The sequence below is a fragment of the Ruditapes philippinarum genome, unplaced genomic scaffold, assembly GCF_026571515.1.
Source record: "Ruditapes philippinarum isolate M1 unplaced genomic scaffold, ASM2657151v2 ctg2204_1_1_1_1, whole genome shotgun sequence".
In the NCBI taxonomy this organism is placed as follows: domain Eukaryota; kingdom Metazoa; phylum Mollusca; class Bivalvia; order Venerida; family Veneridae; genus Ruditapes; species Ruditapes philippinarum.
Genome location: NW_026860548.1, coordinates 351,529 through 375,182, shown reverse-complemented (window position 1 = coordinate 375,182; position 23,654 = coordinate 351,529). Strand labels below are relative to the sequence as shown.

Sequence of the window (23,654 nt, the reverse complement as noted above, 5' to 3'; positions counted from 1 at the left end):
GCTGTTTTTTAGATTTCTGAATTTTTCATGATATGGCAACAAAACTGCAGCATGAGAATATCAACATTGGCCATTTCGTTTCAGAGAAAATGTGTTTTTTTATATATTTTAAAGTTGTAAATGGACAGATGATGACACCTGCTGGTAGTTATTTCTCTCCAGTCTTACATCAACAGTGGTGTAGCTCCCTGTAGACTGAGGCAATTTCTAATTATCCCCTGTACATATCTATAGTACTTTTATACATCAAACACTTGTTTGACAATCAATCATTGTTTCCATAACATTTGCATAAGATCCCTACACGTCAGCAAACACATACATTTAGACCAAGCTAAGCCCATTTAGCCCCCTTGTCAGCAAAATTATAAAGTGTGAAAATGTAACAGCATTTGGAACATTACAGAATTATTATTACATGTATGAAAAATTGTGAGCCAAAGATGAATCAAAACAAAGCATGTTTTCAAATATTTTAATACATTAACAAAATCCCTGATTAAACAATAAAATTGAAACAAGTAAACATTCAGCATATAAAATATTAACAACAAGTTCATATATCTGGTGGTTTAACATCATAATCTTCATCTGTCTCTATCCCAATATCCTCCTGCAATAACAATAATGTTGTGTTAAATAGAAGACAATAACAATAATGTTGTGTTAAATAGAAGACAATAACAATAATGTTGTGTTAAATAGAAGACAATAACAATAATGTTGTGTTAAAAAGAAGACAATAACAATAATGTTGTGTTAAATAGAAGACAATAACAATAATGTTGTGTTAAATAGAAGACAATAACAATAATGTTGTGTTAAATAGAAGACAATAACAATAATGTTGTGTTAAATAGAAGACAATAACAATAATGTTGTGTTAAATAGAAGACAATAACAACAAGAAACATGGCAATGCCATGAAACCAGGTTTTCAATTATCACCATTGTAGATAAATATGTTGTATTTGAAATACAAATACAAGCAACAAACAATGTAACTATGTGCAATGTAAAACATGAATAATGTAGGAGGAATTGCCACTGAAGAAGTGTTCACTATAATATTATGTATAAGGAAAAAAACAAAGGGCCATAATTAGGTCAAAAACTATCCAATCACAAAACCCCTACAATATGTGCCAGGGTGCTTGATGACAAAGCTTCTGTGAAAGTTTGAACAAAATCCGTTGAGAAATGTAGGACGAGTTCAGCACAGAAGAATTTGTTCACTATAATTATATTGATAATTCTGTATAATGAAAAACAAGTTACAAAGTAGACATGAAATAATATATCATATCTTTTTTTAAATTACCTCCAAAGATGATATGACCTTTGACTGCCAAATCAAGTTAAAATCATGTAAACAGGATTTTCAATGTTAATGTCACTGTGACCTTGACCTTGGAGCCAGCCATGCGGAACATGCGTTCTGCACGTCATCTTGATGTGGTAAACATTTGTCTGAAGTTTCATCAAAATTCTTCAAAGGGTTGAAGAGTTACAGAGCGGACAGGATTTTCAATGTTAATGTCACTGTGACCTTGACCTTGGAGCCAGCCATGCGGAACATGCGTTCTGCACGTCATCTTGATGTGGTAAACATTTGTCTGAAGTTTCATCAAAATTCTTCAAAGGGTTGAAGAGTTACAGAGCGGACACAATTTCGTTTGACGCCCGCCCGCCCATCCGCCCAGCCGCCCATCCGCCCGCCATACCCCAATCTAATAACCAGGATTTTCAAAATTGAAAACCTGGTTTAATATATCATATCTTTTTTAAATTACCTCCAAAGATGATATGACCTTTGACTGCCAAATCAAGTTAAAATCATGTAAACAGGATTTTCAATGTTAATGTCACTGTGACCTTGACCTTGGAGCCAGCCATGCGGAACATGCGTTCTGCACGTCATCTTGATGTGGTAAACATTTGTCTGAAGTTTCATCAAAATTCTTCAAAGGGTTGAAGAGTTACAGAGCGGACAGGATTTTCAATGTTAATGTCACTGTGACCTTGACCTTGGAGCCAGCCATGCGGAACATGCGTTCTGCACGTCATCTTGATGTGGTAAACATTTGTCTGAAGTTTCATCAAAATTCTTCAAAGGGTTGAAGAGTTACAGAGCGGACACAATTTCGTTTGACGCCCGCCCGCCCATCCGCCCGCCATACCCCAATCTAATAACCAGGATTTTCAAAATTGAAAACCTGGTTAATAATGTTGTGTTAAATAGAAGACAATAACAATAATGTTGTGTTAAATAGAAGACAATAACAATAATGTTGTGTTAAATAGAAGACAATAACAATAAAGACAATATGTAACTGAAAACAATCAATATAATGCTAAAAAGAAGATACATTGTATTATCAAATACTAGTATTGAAATTATCATAATATCAGAAATGTCATTCAACAAAGAAATATGGCAAATGATTAACAGCAGGTACATCATCATTAATTCTTGTAATGTTAATAATGATGACTGTAACTGAACACATCATTTTGAATTAATTATAGAATATTACAAATTATATGGTGCTTGATATGGCCGTGGAAAATAGATCTATCATCCTAGACATGATATATGATTCGGCCTCTCTCTAGCTTTATTATCATTTCAAGGCAATTCATAATGTTTTGGTAATTGTTTTAATTTACTAGGCTACAAGAATGTTTTTCTAAAATTTTGACTTCAATACCAACCAAAGTCTATAATCAGCCCCCTAGTAAGTCTGATACATATTGGTAAGAGTCAGTCAAACAGCTTTGTTGATATATTTTTCATAGAGCAAGACCATGTTTCAGAGGAGAACAAGATATGTTTGTAAAACATGTATGCCCCCTATCGGCAGCCAATTAGTCATGTGATCAGGTTATTATGACTGACTTTTGACCTAGTGACCAAAAAATCAATAAGGGTTAATTACTGGTCATGACTAGTCACTAGGTAATTGTGACCGCAAAGGTTGTGTGCAGCAATTTTATGACAAAGTTATTACAAATCTTACCAAATAATATATGCATAAATTTTATGAATCATGCAGGCCTCATTAATGACAGCCAAGTTGTTTCATTACATAAGACCTTGAAAGGACTTTTAGTTTAATAAAAAAATATCAACGGACTCAAGTTGTTGAGTTATTGGTCAAAAACAGTCTTTTCATACAAGGTCAATATGACATTGACAATTGACCCTTAAATCAATAGGGGTTTATCTACTGGCCAAAACCAATGCACCTGTGAAGTTTGAAGGTAAAGGGCCCATGAGTTGGGATATTGATCAGAAAACGTTACCTTAACCTATAAAGTCATTGTGACCTTGACCTCTGACCCCTTAATTAAAAAAAAATCATTAAGGTTATCTTATGACCAAAAGCAATGCATCTGTAAAGCTTGAAGGTCAAGGTTGTCCAGTTATTGATAGAAAATACAAGGTCAAAGCAACCTTGACCTTTGATCCCCTGACCCCAAAATCAATAGGGGGTCATCTACTGGTCAAGACCAATGCACCAACAAAATTTGAGGGCCAACAGCCCATAGCTTGCCAAGTTATTGATCGGAAACCGTTTCACCTACAAGGTCAATGCAACCTTGATCTTTGACCCCTTGACCCAAAAATCAATAGAGGCATTAACTGGTCAAGTCCAATGCACCTACCAAGTTTGAGGGCCAACAGCCTATGGGTTGTCAAGTTATTGATCGGAAACCCTTTTACATACAAGGTCAATGTGACCAACACCTTTGACCCCAAAATCAATAGGAGTCATCTGCTTGTCATGAACAATCACCATACCAAGTTTGAAGTTCCTAGGCCTAAGTGTTCTTTAGTTATTGATCGGAAACCTTTTTTTACCTACAAGGTCAATTTGACCTTGACCTCTTGACCTCAAAATCATTAGGGTCATCTGCTGGTCATGAACAATCATCATACCAAGTTTGAAGTTCCTAGGCCTAAGCGTTCTTTAGTTATTGATCAGAAACCTTTTTTACCTACAAGGCCAATGTGTCCTTGACCTTTGACCCCTTGACCCCAATATCAATAGGGGTCATCTGCTGGTCATGTGACAATCCCCATACCAAGTTTTAAGTTCCTAGGCCTAAACATTCTTTAGTTATCACCCGGAAACCTTTTTACCTACAAGGTCAATGTGACCTTGACCTTTGACCCCAAAATCATTAGGGGTCATCTGCTGGTCTTGAACAATCATCATACCAAGTTTGAAGTTCCCAGGCCTAAGCGTTCTTTAGTTATCACTCAGAAACTGTTTTTACCTACAAGGTCAATGTGACTTTGACCTTTGACCCCAGAATCAATAGGGGTCAATGTGACCTTGACCCCAAAATCAATAGGGGTCATCTGCTGGTCATGAACAATCATCATACCAAGTTTGAAGTTCCTAAGCCTAAGCATTCTTTAGTTATCACTCGGAAACCATTTGGTCTACGGACCGATGGACTGATAGACCGACCAACAGACAAATGCAAAGCAATATACCCCCACTTCTTTGAAGGTGGGCATAATAATACAATGTAATGATTTTACTCACATAAAGTTGTTTCTTTGGCTTTGGATATCCCTCCAGAATAGCATTGAGAATGTCATTTGTCTGAAAATAAATATGTAAAATCAGTGAGTGTTATCAATAACTAACCATCAAATCAGTGACAAATATCCCTAACCCAAAATCAAATCAGGGAGAGTTATCCCTAACTTAGTTTATACAAATTTACTTATTTTAATTTGATTGTGTTGGAAGCAATATAGCATTTTTTCTTATAAATTCAGTTTGAGTTGTCCTCAATCCATCAACAACTCAATTAACTTAATTACAACCTCCAAACTGATGAATTAAAGCAACCTGCATTCAATTGAATTAAACTTATTTTTTTAGTTTAATAATATTTTATTGTAAAAATATACACACAATATACAATTTCATAATTTTACAGAATAATCAAGTGTACATACAAAAGGGTTGGGCCAAAAGTTCTAACAACATTATCCTGAGGTTAATCAGAAATAAGTTTATATACTATTTGAATAAAGTTGTGTGATATCAAATAATTATAAATTTCAGTTTTAAGTAATTTTCAGGAACTAATTTTAACAAATGTTTTATATGTAAATATAAATAAATCAAATAGACAATTAATAGAGAAAAAAATATATAACAAAATTAGAAATATAGATAAGCAATATAATAAAATTATGATACTAAGAGTGATTAAATTAAGTTATTTAAATATTCTAAATGTATAAAGTACGAGGGGTGTTCAGGAAGTTTAAGGACTTTTGCTGTATTTTTTTCCTTAATGGTGCGTTTTTATCCATATTTCACAAAATGTGTTCAAATATGTGCTCAATATGTAGTATAACGCTTACTAACAAGAAAAGACAAACACCGCTCGAAATTTGTTTCTATAGGAACCGCATAACGCATACCCGGAGCACTCCGATTTTATCGTATTTAAGATAATGGTACCTATATATTTAATTGATAATAATTTTCTTAAATTTCAATGGATAACGTCAAGAAAAGCAAGAGCGTTAATTACAACGTCAACGTCATTTCCTGAAATTACTACTCGTAAATCGTTACAATTGTTTGAATAACAACGGTTTTAACATCACTGGTGTTTACACAAATCAAGAGAAAAATGACGTCAATAGGCGACGTTGAAGTCCGGGCAATCATCAAGTTTTGTACAAGAATGGAAAAGACACCAACGGAGACGTATAAAATGGTTCAAGCATCAAGTACAACAAAGAAATGCTGTAGATTTAGACGGCATGACATGTTCCGAAACGGAAAAGAGTCAATAGAGGATGCCCGGACCTCGCGCCGATGGATTTCCGAGTTTTACAGGTAATCAAAGCACAGCTGCGTGGTCGACTCTTTGATTGCGGGTTGGAATTACAAATTGAAACCCAGAGAATAGTGTCATCATTCGACAACATCTGGTAGGAGGACACGTACGACAAATTGGTCAAGAGGCATAGAAAACGTATCGCTGTGAATGGAGATTACGTCGAGAAGTGAGTCGATATGACGATCGGGGAAATCTGACGTTAACATATTAAGCACTGACGTGATGTTAGCGTGCTCCGGGTTAGCTTCGGTGTATGTTTTGTTTTATTTGTAATTTACTTATTGTTTAATGTATTTCATTGTAATTTTTACAGCTGGCTGTAAAAGAATTAAATATTTTATGGTGTTTTTCTTGTTTTTCAATTCCTATTATTTATCAAACTACAGCAAAAGTCCTTAAACTTCCCGAACACCCCTCGTATAAGTTTCAAAAGTCAATAGTGTTCCATTTAAAGTTATTTATGGCTTTTGAATTAAGTTTTTTAAGTATCAAATTTTGAGAAAAAGGTATAAATAATAGAAGGAAATAATAACATTATTGTATTAGTTACAAAAGCTGCAAAAAAAAAAAAATAAATAAATAAATAAAACAAAAATATTCACCGCACAAAACCCTGTTTAATCTTAAAGTACTGTTTCAGCAGTAATATATATTTATTTTATTCAATTAAATTTCTTGCTTGTTTTAATAAAAGTCTGTACTTTTTTTAAAAAGAATTTCATTTTCGGATTCAGAACGCCCTTCTATTCCAAACAAAAATTTTCGTACACTAAGAGGATGAAAAGATCTTGTATTTAAAAACAATGTTCGTCTTTGTTCACTGTATAATTTGCATTTAAAAAAATAGTATTCTGAATTTTCAATGTGTGCTCCACATATACAAGATGGACTGGAAACAATGTGATTATCATATAAATCCGAATTAAGGTTACTGCAGTTGTTTCTTAAACAAGTATGACGTACAGTAGAGGAACCAATGGGGATTTAAATATATTTTTTTAATGTTTGCTTTAAAGGAATGGAGGGATTCTGATTCACGTATATTAATTGGAAAGTTATTCCATAGTTGTAGTGCTGATGGTAAAACAGATTTCGAATAAATTTCTGTTCTTCTGACAATTGATGTGTAGTCTTGATTGTTTCTTAAAGAATATGGGTTTTCATGTGCATATTATACAGATGGGGGAAATAATTGCATTTAATAAAGTGGTAATAAATTGTTTTTGCCTTTGTATATTAAAACTAATTTTTGAATATGTCTCCTATCTGAAAGCGAAACCCAACCTATTTCTGTTAATAATTTTTGTATAGTAACTGATCTTGTCAATCCTGTAACAACACAGGCAGCTTCATATTGAATTTTTTCTAATGTTTCTTTCTCGTATTGCGCACAGTTATCCCAGACTAAAGACGCATATTTAAATGCGGACGTAAATAGGATATATATATACGAGGGTTGTCCAAAAAATTCGTGCACTGCAGTTATTGTCGTGAGAGTTATTAATTAAAACAAATGAATTATATATCACTTGAAAGAGAAATCTGTCTCAAATAAGAAAACAAAAGAAAAAACCGAGTAACCGGCGTGTCGTGTAAAAGAATGGTCATTAAGTTACCTTAGTAACGTAATACCGGCGCAAGACAAAAAATTGGGTTAGTTCATTACTGTACTTGTATTGTTTGTTGCTTGTAAATATAAAGTGGTATTTGCTTTCTATGTTAGCATTTGTTTTACTGTCAATAGAGGAATGATTGATGAAAAGTATTGTGTAGTTTTTATTGTTTTTATGCAACACACATGTAGCATAATCCATCAGTGCAGGAATATATTGGACAACCCTCGTCACATGCGCCGGCATTACGGACGGACGTCTGCCTGACTGGTTGTCATCGTCTACCGACTCTCTTTCACTTCCACAGAGCCCACAGAGCGTTTGTGCCATTTAAAAACCAGCCTTCGTGACACTGAACTTGTCCCGCTTGCCCTTTTAAGTTCTTTGAAGGTATCTGTTGGTGATTTACCAATATTTGCACCAAATTTAATAATCGTCCGTATTTCCAGACGTTTAGCGACTGACATTTTCACGTAATTACAGTATTGACGACCGCACATAAATGTTTGTTTACAATAGGGCAAATGACGCCATATTTTCTAGTGACGTTAGGAATACGTACACACACTTTTCCCTGAATTTTAACGTTAAAATGTAGTGTTTAAAGAATACTGTGATGCATCAAAGTAATGAACTAACCCAATTTTTTGTCGTGCGCCGGTATTAAGTTACCAAGGTAACTGTATGACGATTCGTTTTCAGGAAATGCCGGTTACATGTTTTTTTCTTTTGTTTTCTTATTTAAGATATGTCTCCCCTTCAAGTGATATATAATTAATGTTTTTCTATCAATAACTAACACGACAATAACTGCAGTGCATGAATTTTTTGGACAAGCCTCGTATTATTAAGTGATTCTCTTTTAATTTTGAATTTGAGCATTTTCATGGAACTGAGTATTTTAGAGGCTTTAGATACTATGTTAGATATATGTTGATGCCAAGACCCATCTTGACTAAATGTGACCCCAAGATGTTTATGATGTTCGACAAAACTGAGTTGTACATTTTCAAAAAATAATTGTGGTTTGATCATATTAAAAAATGAAAAAAAACATCGCTTCGGTTTTTGCCGGACTGAAATTGACTAACCATTGCTTAGACCAACTTGTTATTGTCGCTAGATCCCTGTTTAACGTTTCTTCCATAAAGGTTATGTTTTTTGAGGACACAGAAAGAGAACTGTCGTCTGCGAAAAGTCTAGTAATACTTAAGAGTGAGTCTTCTTTGTCATTAACATATTATGAAAATAATAATGGACCAAGTACCGAGCCTTGAGGAAAGCCCCCTTCTAAAGTTGATAAAGAAGAAAATGTCGAGGATACGAAAACATTTTGGGGTTCTGTTATTTAAGTAGTCTTTTTACCATGTATTTAGTTTCCCTTGTATACTGTATTGCTTTACTTTGAAGATAAGGCCAGAATGCCAAACTCTATCGAATGCTTTAGAAATGTCACAAAAAATAACACAAGTAGATTCTTTGCTGTCAAATGCTTTGCAAATTTGGTTATATAATTATATCATTAAGTTGATACTCTGTAGAATGACCTGGCAAAAACCGGATTGATTTTGATATATTAAAGAATTTGTATGAAGATAATTATACATATGTTTAAAAATTATGTGTTCCAAATTAAACTTATGGATGATCAAATCAGTAAAAGTTAAATAAAACAAACTAGAACTATCACTAAATGTGATTAATACCCCCACAAGACTGCTTCGGAAATGAGGATGTTACTAGTAACAGAATACCTTGTAAAAGAATTGAAATATAGAGTTATGGTTGTGGGCAATTAAAGATAGTTGTGGTTCTTATATGTTGCATTTCCTTTCAATGTGGTTGGCCATTGATGAAGTTTAATTGAATTACTCTGTAATTAGTCCAGAAAGACAAAGAAAAGGAACAAAGGGCAATAACTCTATAAATACTGAAGATAGAGTTATAGATCTTGTGCACTGCACTTCCTCTTATTGTGCTTGACCATTGTATGAAGTTGTTTTGAATTCCAACCAGTACGTTTTAAGTTACGTTCCTGACAAGGAAAAGTATCAAAGGGCAGTAACTCTGTATTTTGTCAAAATGGAGTTATGGCTCTTGTGCACTGCACTTTCTTTTAATGTCCTTGACAACTGTATGAAGTTGTATTGAATTCCAAACAGTAGTTTTCAAGTTATGCTCTGGACAAAAAAATGTGCTTGACCATTGTATGTAGTTATACTGAATTCAAACTATTAGTCTTCAAGTTATGGTCCGGACAAAAAAAAAGCAATGGAAAAGCAACAAAGGGCAATAACTCTGTAATTACTTTAGATAGAGTTATGGTTCTTGTGCACTGCACTTTCCCATATTTTGTTTGACAATTGTATGAAGTTGTTTTGAATTCCAACCAGTAGTTTTCAAGTTATGCCCCGGACAAGGAAAAGTAACAAAGGGCAATAACTCTGTAATTAGTCAAGATAAAGTTATGGTTCTTGTGCACTGCACTTCCTCTCAATGTGCTTGACCATTGTATGTAGTTATATTGAATTCCAACCATTAGTCTTCAAGTTATGCTTCGGACAAGGAAAATGCAACGGACGTCTGGACCGCCCGACGAACCAACCGACCGACCACCGGGTGACTCCTATATACCCCCCCCCCAAACTTCGTTTTTGGGGGTATAACCAGTGAGAAATACCCCAAACCTACTATTATTATCAGTAGGACTTATCCCAACTCCATCATCAAATCAGTAAGAGCAAGCCCCCAACTTGCCATGAAATCTAAGTAAATAAACCTAAACCTACCATCATTTCTGTAATACTTATTTCCAAGTATTACTGGAAGTTATCCTAAATCTATCTTAAAATCCCTACGATATCCCAAAGTCAGGTGAGGATCAAATCAGAGATCCATCAATTTATCATCAAATCAGATAAACTAAACCAAACTAATTACCCAAAAGCAACAGAAGCAAAAGATGGTACATTTTTGGGGCATAATAGGCCTTTAAGTCTAATGGTGGGTAAATATCAGTATTTACAAATATCAGTTCTTAAGAAATGGCTAATGTCGTAATGAGCATGTATACTTGGTATAAGTGAATAGCTTTAATAGTATCTAGAATAACTGGCATTAAAGGTTAGCCAACGCTGACAAGAGGGTCATGACAAAAGCTCTACCTTTTTTTCTTCAAAAAGTGGGGTTAAAAATCATAATTATCATACACCACTGGGCTTGTGACAGGTAGGCTTGATGAAATAAATCAGAATTAAGCAACAAAATATCATTACCATTCTTTTCCTTTTCCTCCAAGCTTGAACATACTTCTTTTTGTCTCCATAAACCTATAAAAATACAAGATCTTAGTCTAGACAGTGACCTACAATAATGATTTTATAAGCCAATATCTTTTGTAGATGCAGAGATTGGTACATATAAAACTTAATGATAAATTTTCTTAGTTACGAGTTACGAATCCATGCTAGCATTATGGATCTTAGAGAGTGACCTAAAATTATGACCTCAAAAATGTGTGAAGATTTATGTGAGCAGCGTAAGTGGTTCTTGAGATATGGAGTTGCACCAAAAATTAAAACAACAACATAACATGTATTCTACAATAAGCATACAGTGCATATTCTCTTATACCAAACTACTTCCCTCTTGACAAAGAAAGAAAACTGACCCACTAAGATGACAGCAGTTTATTATAAATTTATAAAGCAAACCAAACTAGAACTGCCACTGTCATGGCGTGAATACCCACGCATACTACTTTGTCAGAATCAAGAGTGGTCATTTAGAACTCAAAGACAACCTCCCTGCCAAATCTGAGGATAATAAGCCAGTGCATTGCTAAGTTATGTAGTCTACATGTTTTTAGTGGCAAAGATCAAAGTGACCTTTACCTTTGACCTAAAACTGAAATTGCCACTGCATGACTTGAATACCCTTTCCCCAATTCATGCAGCTTTGCCTGGGGGTGTTTTATGATGAATATATGAGAACATTATTATATATACTTCAAAATGTAAAAATGTCACAATCAATAAACTGCGGACTGGCATTCTTAAGCGTTGAGCAGACAAGCTTATTATAGTTAAAGACCCTGTTACCTTGACCGTTGACCCAATGACCATAAAATCGATAGGGGTCACCTAATTGTCAAGACTAACCTGCATGCCAAATATATTAGGGTCAAAAGATTCTTAAGTTATTGGGCAGACAAGCTTTTTTTAGTCAAGGCCCTTCTGACCTTGACCTTTGACCTGGTGACCTCAGAATCAATAGGGGTCATCTACTAGTCAAAACCAACCTCAATACCAAATATTAAGACTGTTGACCAAATCATTCTAAAGCAATTGAGCGGACAAGCTTTTTGAAGTAAAAGTCCCGTGACCTTGACCCAGTTACCTCAAAATCAATAGGGGTCATCTACTAATCATGACCAATCTCAATACCAAATATGAAGACTTTGGGTCAAAGGAATCTAAAGTTATTGGGCGGACAAGGAAAATCCGACAGACGCCCGCCCCACGGCCAAACTGATTCCAATATACCTCCCTTACAACATTTTTGTGCAGGGGAATAAAAAACAGAAATTTAACAAGCAAATTCGTTGAATTTATATCCCCCGCGGAGTACTGGTTATTATTAACACAACAACTGAAGACATAAGGCTTTATTTATATATTAATCATGGCATAAACAGTAATATCCTTTGAACTTGATAAATATTCAGGGCAATAACAGAGCCATAACTTTGTGTTAAATAGTAAAATCTGGAAATGCCAATGAGATGTATGCATACTACATAACTAATCAAGGGCCATAAATCTGAGTAATAAGAATCTGACTGGAACAAGGCGACTATATGCACATCTCCTCTTTAGTATCCCATAAAGTTTCATTGAATTCCAGCCAGTAGTAGCAGAGAAGTAGCGAGGAAACAAATATTTTTTTATATGGATACTGCATAACTAATCAAGGGCCATAACTCTGAGTTAAAGTGTCTGACCGGAACAAGCCAACGATATGCTCATCTCCTCTTGGTATTGAAGGTTCCCATAAAGTTTCGTTGAATTCCAGCCAGTAGTTGCAGAGAAGTAGTGCGGAAACGATTTTTACTCTATATGCATACTACATAACTAATCAAGGGCCATAACTCTGAGTTAAAGGGTCTGACCGGAACAAGCCGACGATATGCGCATCTCCTCTTGATATTGATGATTCCCATAAAGTTTCGTTGAATTCCAGCCAGTAGTTGCAGAGAACTACTCCGGAAACGATTTTTACTCCATATGCATATTGCATAACTAATCAAGGGCCATAACTCTGAGTTAAAGTGTCTGACCCGAACAAGCCGACGATATGCGCATCTCCTCTTGGTATTGAAGGTTCCCATAAAGTTTCGTTGAATTCCAGCCAGTAGTTGCAGAGAAGTAGCGCAGAAACGATTTTTACTCCATATGCATACTGCATAACTAATCAAGGGCCATAACTCTGAGTTAAAGTGTCTGACCGGAACAAGCCGACGATATGCGCATCTCCTCTTGATATTGATGATTCCCATAAAGTTTCGTTGAATTCCAGCTAGTAGTTGCAGAGAACTACTCCGGAATCGAAATTCGGACGGACGGATGGACAGACAATGCCAAAACTATATCCCCCTCCCGATTCCACCGGCGGGGGATAAAAACAGCTGGTGCACCCAGTATATATAATCCAGCAGAAAATAACACAAAATCTGTAAACATTATTTTTATCTTGATGATGTTAGATGTTTTGTACACATTTGATATGTACAACCATTTACCTTTTCCTTCTCTTCAGGTGATACAACATTACCACCTTCCTTTAACTGTTTCAATTTGTTCTTATAATGGGCACACTGAAATAACACAAAGTTACACAAAAACCTAAATCTTCTAATGAATGGATTTTTCCTTTAAAAATTTTAAATGTAGCATCAAGTAAGATTATTTTTCCATAAATAAATCAATTAATAAGAAACAAGTAAAATCAGATAATTCATATCATCTGGTGAAAATTAAAGAAAAGGCAGTAAATTTCTATCTTTAAGTGATTTTGGCTATTTTTTCTAACTTGGTAAGATAACCACTAAAGAAAGCATATACACATATCACAGTGATAATCAAGCAGTGACAATATTCTAAAAGCTAACCTTTAATCTTTAATTCTGTAAGACTTTAAAATTAGTTGGCTTGTCTGAATCTCAAAATAATAAATAAACTTACCATTGCTGTTGTTTCATTCAACTGTTTTTGAGCTTCTGTTGTTGTTAAACAACCATTCAACATCCTTAATTCTATAGTTCATCAGAAAGAAAAATTAATATAATTGTATTGAATAAGAAAAATTAATAAAAAACGGATTTTTTTTTCTGTCAAGTATGAAAACAATACACCAAGAACTTAAAAAGTTATGATCAAGGGTAAAGTTTGTGGACTGCAATGCCATCATTACTGTAACTTTACATCTATTCTTTTTTCTTTGAAAAAAAGTTGAGCAAAAAATAACATTAACCATTTCTTTATATTACACACTTTAAATGCAAAAATGGCCTGTCAAATAGTGATTTTACTGTTTCCCAAGTGTATCATAATAAGAATCGTATTTATTGTCATTCTATATAAACTGAACATACATTTAGTATAGGTTAAAGTTTATTAGTACGTATTTACAAAATTAAGTTGGTCAGGCGCTGCCTAGCCACATGACCAATTTAATTTTGTAAATACGTACTAATAAATTTTAACCAGCTTAGTGTTTTAAATTATTTTTATAAACAACCGATTTACTAGACTGATTAACAGTTTGCCGATTTACCAAAGTAAATGTGTAATTACGATTCATTTGAAATCCTGCAATCCTATTGGACAAAAATAATTTCAAACACTAAACTTGTTTCGGAAATGTGATAAATATCATTCCTGCACTTACATAAATAAGTCTGTCTTATACAACTAAAACGAAGGATAGCTTCATGAAAATAAGAAAAAAAAAAAGTATTGTTACCCTTCATTGTAAATTATCTGCCCTTGAATTTAACAAAAAAGTCCAATTCAAGGGCAGATAACTCAAAAATGAGAACGGTGACCCCAAATTTTTTTCGCTTAAAATATTTCTGTTATCATATTCTAACAACATGCCAAGTTTAAAGAAATTCTATGGAACAGTTTTAATTTTGCCTATATGTCTATATGAAAACTTCCGAAAACGTCCTTAAGGCGACTTTGACGTGAAATTTTGTCTTGCAGCAATTCTCCACAACTTTGTGGGGCAGCCCTTTTACATATTATATTTACCTGACTCCAGTCTTTTCACCTCCTCAAGATTTGTCTGTAATTTCTGTGTAAATTCAGCAACTTTACTGTCCATATCTCGAATTTCTGAGTCATCAACCTATAACAAAAACAAGAGCTGTCGGTAGGACAGCAACGCTCGACTATTCTTAGTGCTTGATAGTAAAAAAAATGCTTGATAGAGTTACCTCCTCCTGTTTACAGGTTGGGGTCATGATGGTGAACAAGTGTGCAAAGTTTCAAAGCCATATGTCAATGGACTTTGAAAATATTTGAACTATTACAAAAACTTTAACGTAAATTCTAAGTCGAAAAAGGGGCTTAATTCTGTCAAAATGCTTGATAGAGTTACCTCCTACTGTTTACAGATTGGGGTCATGATGTTGAACAAGTGTGCAAAGTTTCAAAAGCCATATGTCAATGGACTTTGAAAATATTTGAACTATTACAAAAGAGCTTCGGTAGGACAGCAAACTCGACTATTCTTAGTGCTTGATAAAAAAAATGCCTGATACAGTTACCTCCTCCTGTTAACAGGTTGGGGTCATGATGGTGAACAAGTGTGCAAAGTTTCAAAGCCATATGTCAATGGACTTTGAAAATATTTGAACTATTTACAAAAACTTTAACGTAAATTCTAAGTCGAAAAGGGGCATAATTCTGTCAAAATGCTTGATAGAGTTACCTCCTCCTGTTTACAGGTTGGGGTCATGATGTTGAACAAGCGTGCAAAGTTTCAAAGCCATATGTCAATGGACTTTGAAAATATTTGAACTATTACAAAAACTTTAACGTAAATTCTAAGTCGAAAAAGGGGCATAATTCTGTCAAAATGCTTGATACAGTTACCTCCTCCTGTCTACAGGTTGGGGTCATGATGTGAACAAGTGTGCAAAGTTTCAAAGCCATATGTCAATGGACTTTGAAAATATTTGAACTATTACAAAAACTTTAACGTAAATTCTAAGTCGAAAAAGGGGCATAATTCTGTCAAAATGCTTGATACAGTTACCTCCTCCTGTCTAAGGTTGGGGTCATGATGGTGAACAAGTGTGCAAAGTTTCAAAGCATATGTCAATGGACTTTGAAAATATTTGAACTATTACAAAAACTTTAACGTAAATTCTAAGTCGAAAAAGGGGCATAATTCTGTCAAAATGCTTGATAGAGTTACCTCCTCCTGTCTACAGGTTGGGGTCATGATGGTGAACAAGTGTGCAAAGTTTCAAAGCCATATGTCAATGGACTTTGAAAATATTTGAACTATTACAAAAACTTTAACGTAAATTCTAAGTCGAAAAAGGGGCATAATTCTGTCAAAATGCTTGATAGAGTTACCTCCTCCTGTCTACAGGTTGGGGTCATGATGGTGAACAAGTGTGCAAAGTTTCAAAGCCATATGTCACTGGACTTTGAAAATATTTGAACTATTACAAAAACTTTAACATAAGTGGTTACGCCGACGCCGACGCTCGGGTGACTGCAATAGCTCTACTTATTCTTATCGAATAGTCGAGCTAAAAACTTTAACGTAAATTCTAAGTCGAAAAAGGGGCATAATTCTGTCAAAATGCTTGATAGAGTTACCTCCTCCTGTCTACAGGTTGGGGTCATGATGGTGAACAAGTGTGCAAAGTTTTAAAGCCATATGTCAATGGACTTTGAAAATATTTGAACTATTACAAAAACTTTAACGTAAATTCTAAGTCGAAAAAGGGGCATAATTCTGTCAAAATGCTTGATAGAGTTACCTCCTCCTGTCTACAGGTTGGGGTCATGATGGTGAACAAGTGTGCAAAGTTTCAAAGCCATATGTCAATGGACTTTGAAAATATTTGAACTATTACAAAAACTTTAACGTAAATTCTAAGTCGAAAAAGGGGCATAATTCTGTCAAAATACTTGATAGAGTTACCTCCTCCTGTCTACAGGTTGGGGTCATGATGGTGAACAAGTGTGCAAAGTTTCAAAGCCATATGTCAATGGACTTTGAAAATATTTGAACTATTACAAAAACTTTAACATAAGTGGTTACGCGGACGCCGACGCGGACGCCGACGCTCGGGTGACTGCAATAGCTCTACTTATTCTTATCGAATAGTCGAGCTAATAAGATTTACTTTTTAAAGTGAATTGGTCTCTGAGAGGCCTGTAATGTCATAATTATGTTGATAGTATTAAGCATACATGACAACAAATCTTTGAAGAATTATATTAAATGTTGTTTGTAAGTGTGAGAGAAATGGCTCAATGTTATTATTCATAATTTTTATTCATACCATATCATTTAAAACTCTATTAACAATTGTTTTCAAGAAATATTTTATATGAGTATCAAAGTGATACATTTCTACAGTTGTTTTTAATATATGACATACATGTGGAAAATGTGCATGGGAATAATTTATTTAACTTTTGTACAAGACCATAAGGTGTTGCTACATGCTGGACAATATTTTAACCAAATGAGCATGACTTCTGACGAAGTCCACAGTGCTACATGAAAAAAATCTAAGCTCCAAGCAATCTAGTTTCCTAAAAACAATTACAGGGGCACCATTTATATAACTTTGTAGAAAACCACAAGGTTTAGTTACATAGTAGGCCATTTTTGGCCCAAAGGGCATGACTTACATCACTTCTGTAGAGGACCACTAGAAAATTTGACATGCCAAAAAAAAAAAAAAAAAAAAAAAAAAAAAAAAAAAAAATCTGGACATTGTAGTTTTGGAGAAGGAAACTTTATGTACTTATATTATATATAAAATAAGTGAACCTCCACGGGACAGAACCAATTTTGGCTTCAGGGGCATGATTTATATATTAGTATGTATTGTATTTTGAAGAATGATGTTGCATGTAAAACTTTAACCAAGGATTATTTAATTTAAGAAGGGCCATAAATCTGTCGAAATCCATGCTAGAGTTATGGGCCTTGGAACAGTTACCTCCTATTATGCTCTAAAATAAGTGTGTGAAGTTTCAAGCAAATATCTTAAGTGGTTGATGAGATATGATGTTGCATGAAAAACTTTAACCAAAGTGTTATGCTGACACCCGAATAAGTAGGATGGACCAACAAACTATTCTTTGAAAAGTTGAGCTAAAAAATGCAATGCCATCCCATTTTACAACAGTAAAAAGTTAAAACAGAAGCAGTTCATTTTTTTGCTTCTATACAATTGAACTTTGCCATAATGCTGTAGTGTCTAGTGAATTTATACCACCGTCAGGTGGGACCAATTTTGACTCCAGGGATATATTTTAAACAATCTTGGTGCAGATTCACTAGACACTGTTTCATGCCAAATATCTTAGTTCTAAGGCATATGCAGGAGTATTTTTTTCATTTTTCCACTATTTAGACAGTATATTTATTTTTAAAATTTCCCTTAAAGCTACACTCCGACACAAAATGGGTCTAAAAACATCAACATATTTGTTTAAAGTTATTAAATATGTATAGAAGCAAAATTGGCAGCTTTCACAAGATAACTGTGACCTAACAGTTGTTATGTTTCTCTTGATACAGATATAAACAACCCTTTTATCATACCCAAGAACATCTTGCTAGAAGGACAGTTTGATGCAGATAGAACTTACTGTATAAATATTAGTTTTAATCCGGTTTACCAATATTATCATGTACTTTTTTTTATCTCTTTTTTTATAGACATAATTTTCTATTATAGCAATTGATTTCAGGATAAAAATAAATACCACTGTTCTATCTGCCAACCAACGGATCCACTTGCAACCAGTTGACAGGTGTGTGTGTAATTTAAGTCAATACAATATAAAATGTTGTAACGGTTAAAAATAACAGCATCATAAAATAGCAAAAACTTTACTTTTATGTTTTTTCTTCAGACAAGACATGTATTAATCATCTAGTTCCATATAAATACACAAGCTTATGGTAAAATTTTATCTTTTGATGAGGTTTTATTTAAAAAATGCCCAAACTACAATATGTGGGTAATAGCTTTAAAACATTGAATGGTTTAATCCATATAGAAAGACGAGTCCATTTAAAATATTCAGATATTATGGTAAGGGTTAAGAACATTTTTTATCCCTTTTACCATCAGGAAAAAACAAGAAGATAAACAAACCTCAGGAAACTGTGATTGGTCAGCCACATAAACTTTTTGTTTCCCATACACTTTTTCTTTTATCTTGCCTGATTCTGCCAAGCTCTCACATGCCTTCACTATAGCCTAAAAAATTAAATATAATTTTAGTTTTTTTTTAAATTTGTATTTACATGTATTTCGATTTGTAAAACTTTTAATTATAAAACCTATTACTGAAGCTATAATTGGTTGGTTGGTCATCTGAGTTCAGTTCAGATATAGGCACTAATCACTAGCTCATGCCTTTAATCATTTCAATAACTTCCATTTATTATATTTAGGAAATTTAACATGAATGCTAATTAAATGACATTAAATCCCTGCATACTAAAATCTCAGTTAAGTAATAAGATTTATGTTAGAACATGACATTACTATCAATATAATGAAAACAACAACAATAAACATGTATGATGTATATACTCAACTGTTTTACCAAACTCCTTGTGCAGATTATTGCATATATCTATTGCACTGTATGGTCTATTCTGCTTGTTTAAATAATCAAGGACTGCAACTCCAGCTGGAAATATGTGAATTAAAATATAGACAATAAAAGAACATCAACATTTCACTAAATTCACTACTTTTAACTGACGGATTCTGTTTCTGTTCTGTTTAAAGCCTTAATTAGGTTATACATTCGGTGATATTTAATGTTAATCAAGTGATGGTACAAAAGGTCCAGATTGTCACTTTTATTACTTATTGTGTTAAGGTTATAAAAGCAAAATTTAAAACTTTATTGGATACAAACATAAGACAACTTAATTTTTCAGTCTGTATATACAGAGGAACACAGTCATTTTCCCCTATATTTTACAGCCAAATGAATTATGTCTGTTTCACCTAGCCATGAATAAATTTTATATATTTTCCCATAAAATGCCCTAACCATATCATGTGAAAACCTCTGACCAATGAAATACCACAATCTGCTGCAGTATTTTGAATTGAAAATTTGACATATCGGAAAAAGGTGCGTTAAGTTTCATATGATGATTTGATTGAACAGTAATTACAAATAATTTAATTTTATCATAATTAAATGCGCAATACAAAAAAAATATCAATTCATTATGAATTTAGTGTGTTCTACTCATGAGCATTGTACAAAAACAGTGCAATCAGATCTCTGTAGAGTTTTATTTTTTGACATTTGTTACATGTCACTAACATGTATGTTGTACTTGATAGTACAAACAGCGAAGGTGGTAAGATTTGACACAAAGATTGTCAAGATCGGTGAAAAATTGATGAATATATGCATGGAGTGAAATATACAGTAGTGATATCAGATTAGTTCTGGCTTCCAAAACTTTATAAGCCGCTATTTAACATTTTTGTTTTTCATCTGATGCGGCATTAAACTTTTGGATTAGACCCGTTACGAAACCTCACCAGGATAACAAAAGTTGATTTAACCTTATTTTTCACTTGCAAATACACTTGACCCAAACAATTCTTGTGCATTTTACGATAAAACAATTATTTTAACATTGTTCTATACCAATTAAATTATCAAAATATTAATACTGTCATTAAAATTGCCTATTTAACTGTAAAACATCAATTATGCCGACTACAGTTGGCCATGACATTTAGGTGCCACGCGAGACCTCGTATGATGTCATTCGCGGGAACCGATTAGAATAGAGTCTTGTACTATATTTAGAACATCTTTGTTGACATGATTTCAATATTTTTATTCAAGATAATGTTTTTATTTATTTTCATTATTTTTTTATTCTTAAATATGATTTTATTGAATACAAAAGCCAGTAAATCACCTTTTTCAATATCTTTAAAAAAAGTAATTAATAAAAATATTGGAAGCACATGGGTTTGTAAAGGTCAATCTCGTAATCACGTGGTCAAACATTTTGGCAATATGGCGGCCAAGTGCCGAAATTTTTACCTGTCGGAAACTATTAGGTAGTTTATGTTCGTAATAAGATTTTTATTTGTCCATCCTTGGCTTATCAACAGATTTAAAAGTTTTATCAAGGTTACTTCACTTTACTTCATGACATGTTCGATGAATGAATACGAGCGTGTCAGATTCCTGGCACGATTATTGGTGGACTTTCCCTACAGGGTTGTCTTCAGCATTCACGTCATGTCATAGTATATAAACGGGTACGCTGAAGACCTTAAGCTTATATCAGATCTGTGATATATGCGCTGAAAATTGAGATGCTATTGATTTTTCGCTATACAAAATGAAAGTACAGACTACAGTAGAGTAAAATTGCTCTTTTTTTGTCCTAAATTTTTGTAAATAGATCTACTTATGATGTTTGGATAGTTGGTTGTAGGGGATGGGGAACAGGGTATACTTATGCCATGGTGTAAGTCAAGGCCACGCACCGAACACCTGTGGCCACAGGCGCTAGTCACATAATCAAATATTTTACATAACCGGTCTATATATGTATATAAAGATATATCTTATTATAGTATATAGCCCATATAAAACTTTAAAAAGTTTGTTTCAAGCACCTGTGCCATGATACGAAATCAAATCGATGATTGTGGTTCAATCTCATTATCTGGGACATAAAATGTAATGTCCCAGGTTCATTCTATAATAAATATATATGTTGGCAGTGTAAGAATCATTCAATAAATGTTTCAAATTACCTTGAGCGTCTTTAGACTTGCTCATTTTTCCTTTTTTTTTTATGAATTCTAAAATTGGCGGGAGATCAGGACAACGGTAATGTCAAACATATTCCGAGTATCAAGGTTAGTTTGATTATAACATTCCGTACTGGTAAACATGTTCTGGAACTGGGCGATACGTATAGTATTACCGTTATGGATAGTTCACGTTGCACTACCCGTCACAATAGATAAGTAAATCTGTTGCGCTTATTTTTAAAGCTGCCACTGTAAAAGTTTGTTTGTGTACCTACGGTTTTCAATCACAACCACTTTTCAATCATCCCTGGAAATTCTTTCTTTTTGATCTTATTTGTCACGAAACCAAACTGTAAGCACATCTTGTATTAAACTTGACTACATTTATCAGCAGCAATGTCAATTATGGCGTTATAAAAGAAAATAACAGTATTTTAGTTCAAAATATGTAAAATTTGTATTTTCCACTAATCCTTTATTTACCCAGTTACAAATCGCAATAATTTTCTAAAAATAATTGATTTACAGACTCAGTTTTTTGTCAGTCTGCAGAAATGGTTATTAAGTTGGACAACTGTTTCAATATCATTAAATCGTAATGTATGTTACACTTCAAAAGCTATAATTTTAATATGTACATATTTTACCATACAATTCTTAATTGGAAGGTTATATGTCAGTAAACTAACAGTCACTTAACCAAGGAAAAACATTCTCTCTGATAACTTTTCAGAAAGCTGTCACAAGAATGGGGTCATATAGACCCTAAGATCCTAAAAATTTCACAAGAACATGCTTTTTCTGTTATGCACATTGAGATATACATCCATACCCCAATTGTGATAGCTGTACTACTGCAGAATGATATCAAGATTGAAAAATGGCATTATAAACAGGTAAAAATTGTTTATTACCATTTGTCTGAAGTTGAGTTTGTCAAAATTTCTTCAAAATACATAACTGGTTATATTTTAACATTGTATGACAATTTTTGTGTGGTTCAGTTTATATTTTGTTAACTGATTGAAAAGTGGTTGTGAAATTTTGAAGAACAGGAAAATGGGTCAGTCATGATTTGTCCTCGATTCATAATAATAATTCAGGCAAAATCTTAAAAAAGTTGTTGCATTTATTAGCTGAAATGATAATATTTGCAGTATTGTAAGAGAAATTTTATTTTTATAATTTCACTGTCAGTTATTATAGAAAAATCTGTTAGCTGATCGGAAAGTGGCAGTACGGGGATACTGCTTAATACAAGAAAATGTCTTTTTTTTTTCAAATGTGTTATATATATGTTACAAATTAACTAGGTCTAACCCCACTCCACAATAGTAAATTTTTTGTCTTTCAGATATTTAATATTAATTGGTATTAATTGAAGTCATAGAAATGGGACAGAAACTGAACCAAAATATTAAACTTCCATTTGCGTAGTTCATAAAGTCATTATATTACTCGTGCTTTGAAAGCCGCTTTGCACGAAATTCACGCACTTTTACATGGGTGGTGTATAAGAAGACCAAGAAAAAGTACTGCTTTTAGTCTAGTTTAGGCAATTCAAATATTAACCCATTATATCTTTTCTGTTCGATGTTTTACGAGCCCAAACTGGCCCTGTCGAAATATGCAGAAATGCCGATTCTGAATGTGGCTTAAAACATTTTTGTAACAAATACATTTTGTACAATATTTCACATGTTTCTTTTGCTGTTTATTATTGTCATACCGTAATTTTGGTAAGTGGCGATCTTTTAGATAAGCACGCGTTTCTCGTGCATAGATCTCTACTAGTCCAATATATAAAAAGTTACGGGCTTGTTATAGTTTATTGCCTACCGACTCCTTTGTTAAAAGCGATCTAGTAAATCACTTACCGACCGCTTAACAGGTCTGCAATTACTTACCGACCTGTTTTGTTCTATCGTTCCCTATACAAAAGAAAAAATGTGAAGTTTAGAAACTCGTGCATTTCATAATTACACTGTATACGTATATTCCATAACACGGTAATGTTGAAATAATGCAGGAATTGTGCAAAAATGACGCTAACTAAGTTGTGGGGATGA

General features: G+C 33.6%; 1 protein-coding gene across 1 annotated transcript; it reads right to left on the bottom strand.

Annotated features, from left to right (window-relative positions):
• Positions 1 to 459: 459 nt before the first annotated feature.
• Positions 460 to 21,748, bottom strand: LOC132760562 (homologous-pairing protein 2 homolog). Its single transcript, XM_060752561.1, has 9 exons — positions 21,586 to 21,748; positions 19,371 to 19,465; positions 18,922 to 19,026; positions 14,810 to 14,906; positions 13,739 to 13,809; positions 13,297 to 13,371; positions 10,772 to 10,825; positions 4,560 to 4,619; positions 460 to 613 (listed from the first exon to the last, which is right to left on the bottom strand). Exons 1-9 carry the CDS (start codon positions 21,608 to 21,610, stop codon positions 557 to 559), a joined length of 639 nt encoding a protein of 212 aa, XP_060608544.1. The 5' UTR covers positions 21,611 to 21,748; the 3' UTR covers positions 460 to 556.
• Positions 21,749 to 23,654: the final 1,906 nt, after the last annotated feature.

What these genes read in the sequence shown, in the direction of transcription:
- LOC132760562 (XM_060752561.1), bottom strand. Translation starts at nt 21,610, where the DNA reads ATGAGCAAGTCTAAAGACGCTCAAG. An exon ending in CACCTGAAGAGAAGGAAAAG is followed by an intron (nt 10,826 to 13,296) that starts GTAAATGGTTGT and finishes GTATTTTTATAG; the next exon opens with GTTTATGGAGACAAAAAGAA. An exon ending in GGAGGAAAAGGAAAAGAATG is followed by an intron (nt 4,620 to 10,771) that starts GTAATGATATTT and finishes ATTTATTTTCAG; the next exon opens with ACAAATGACATTCTCAATGC.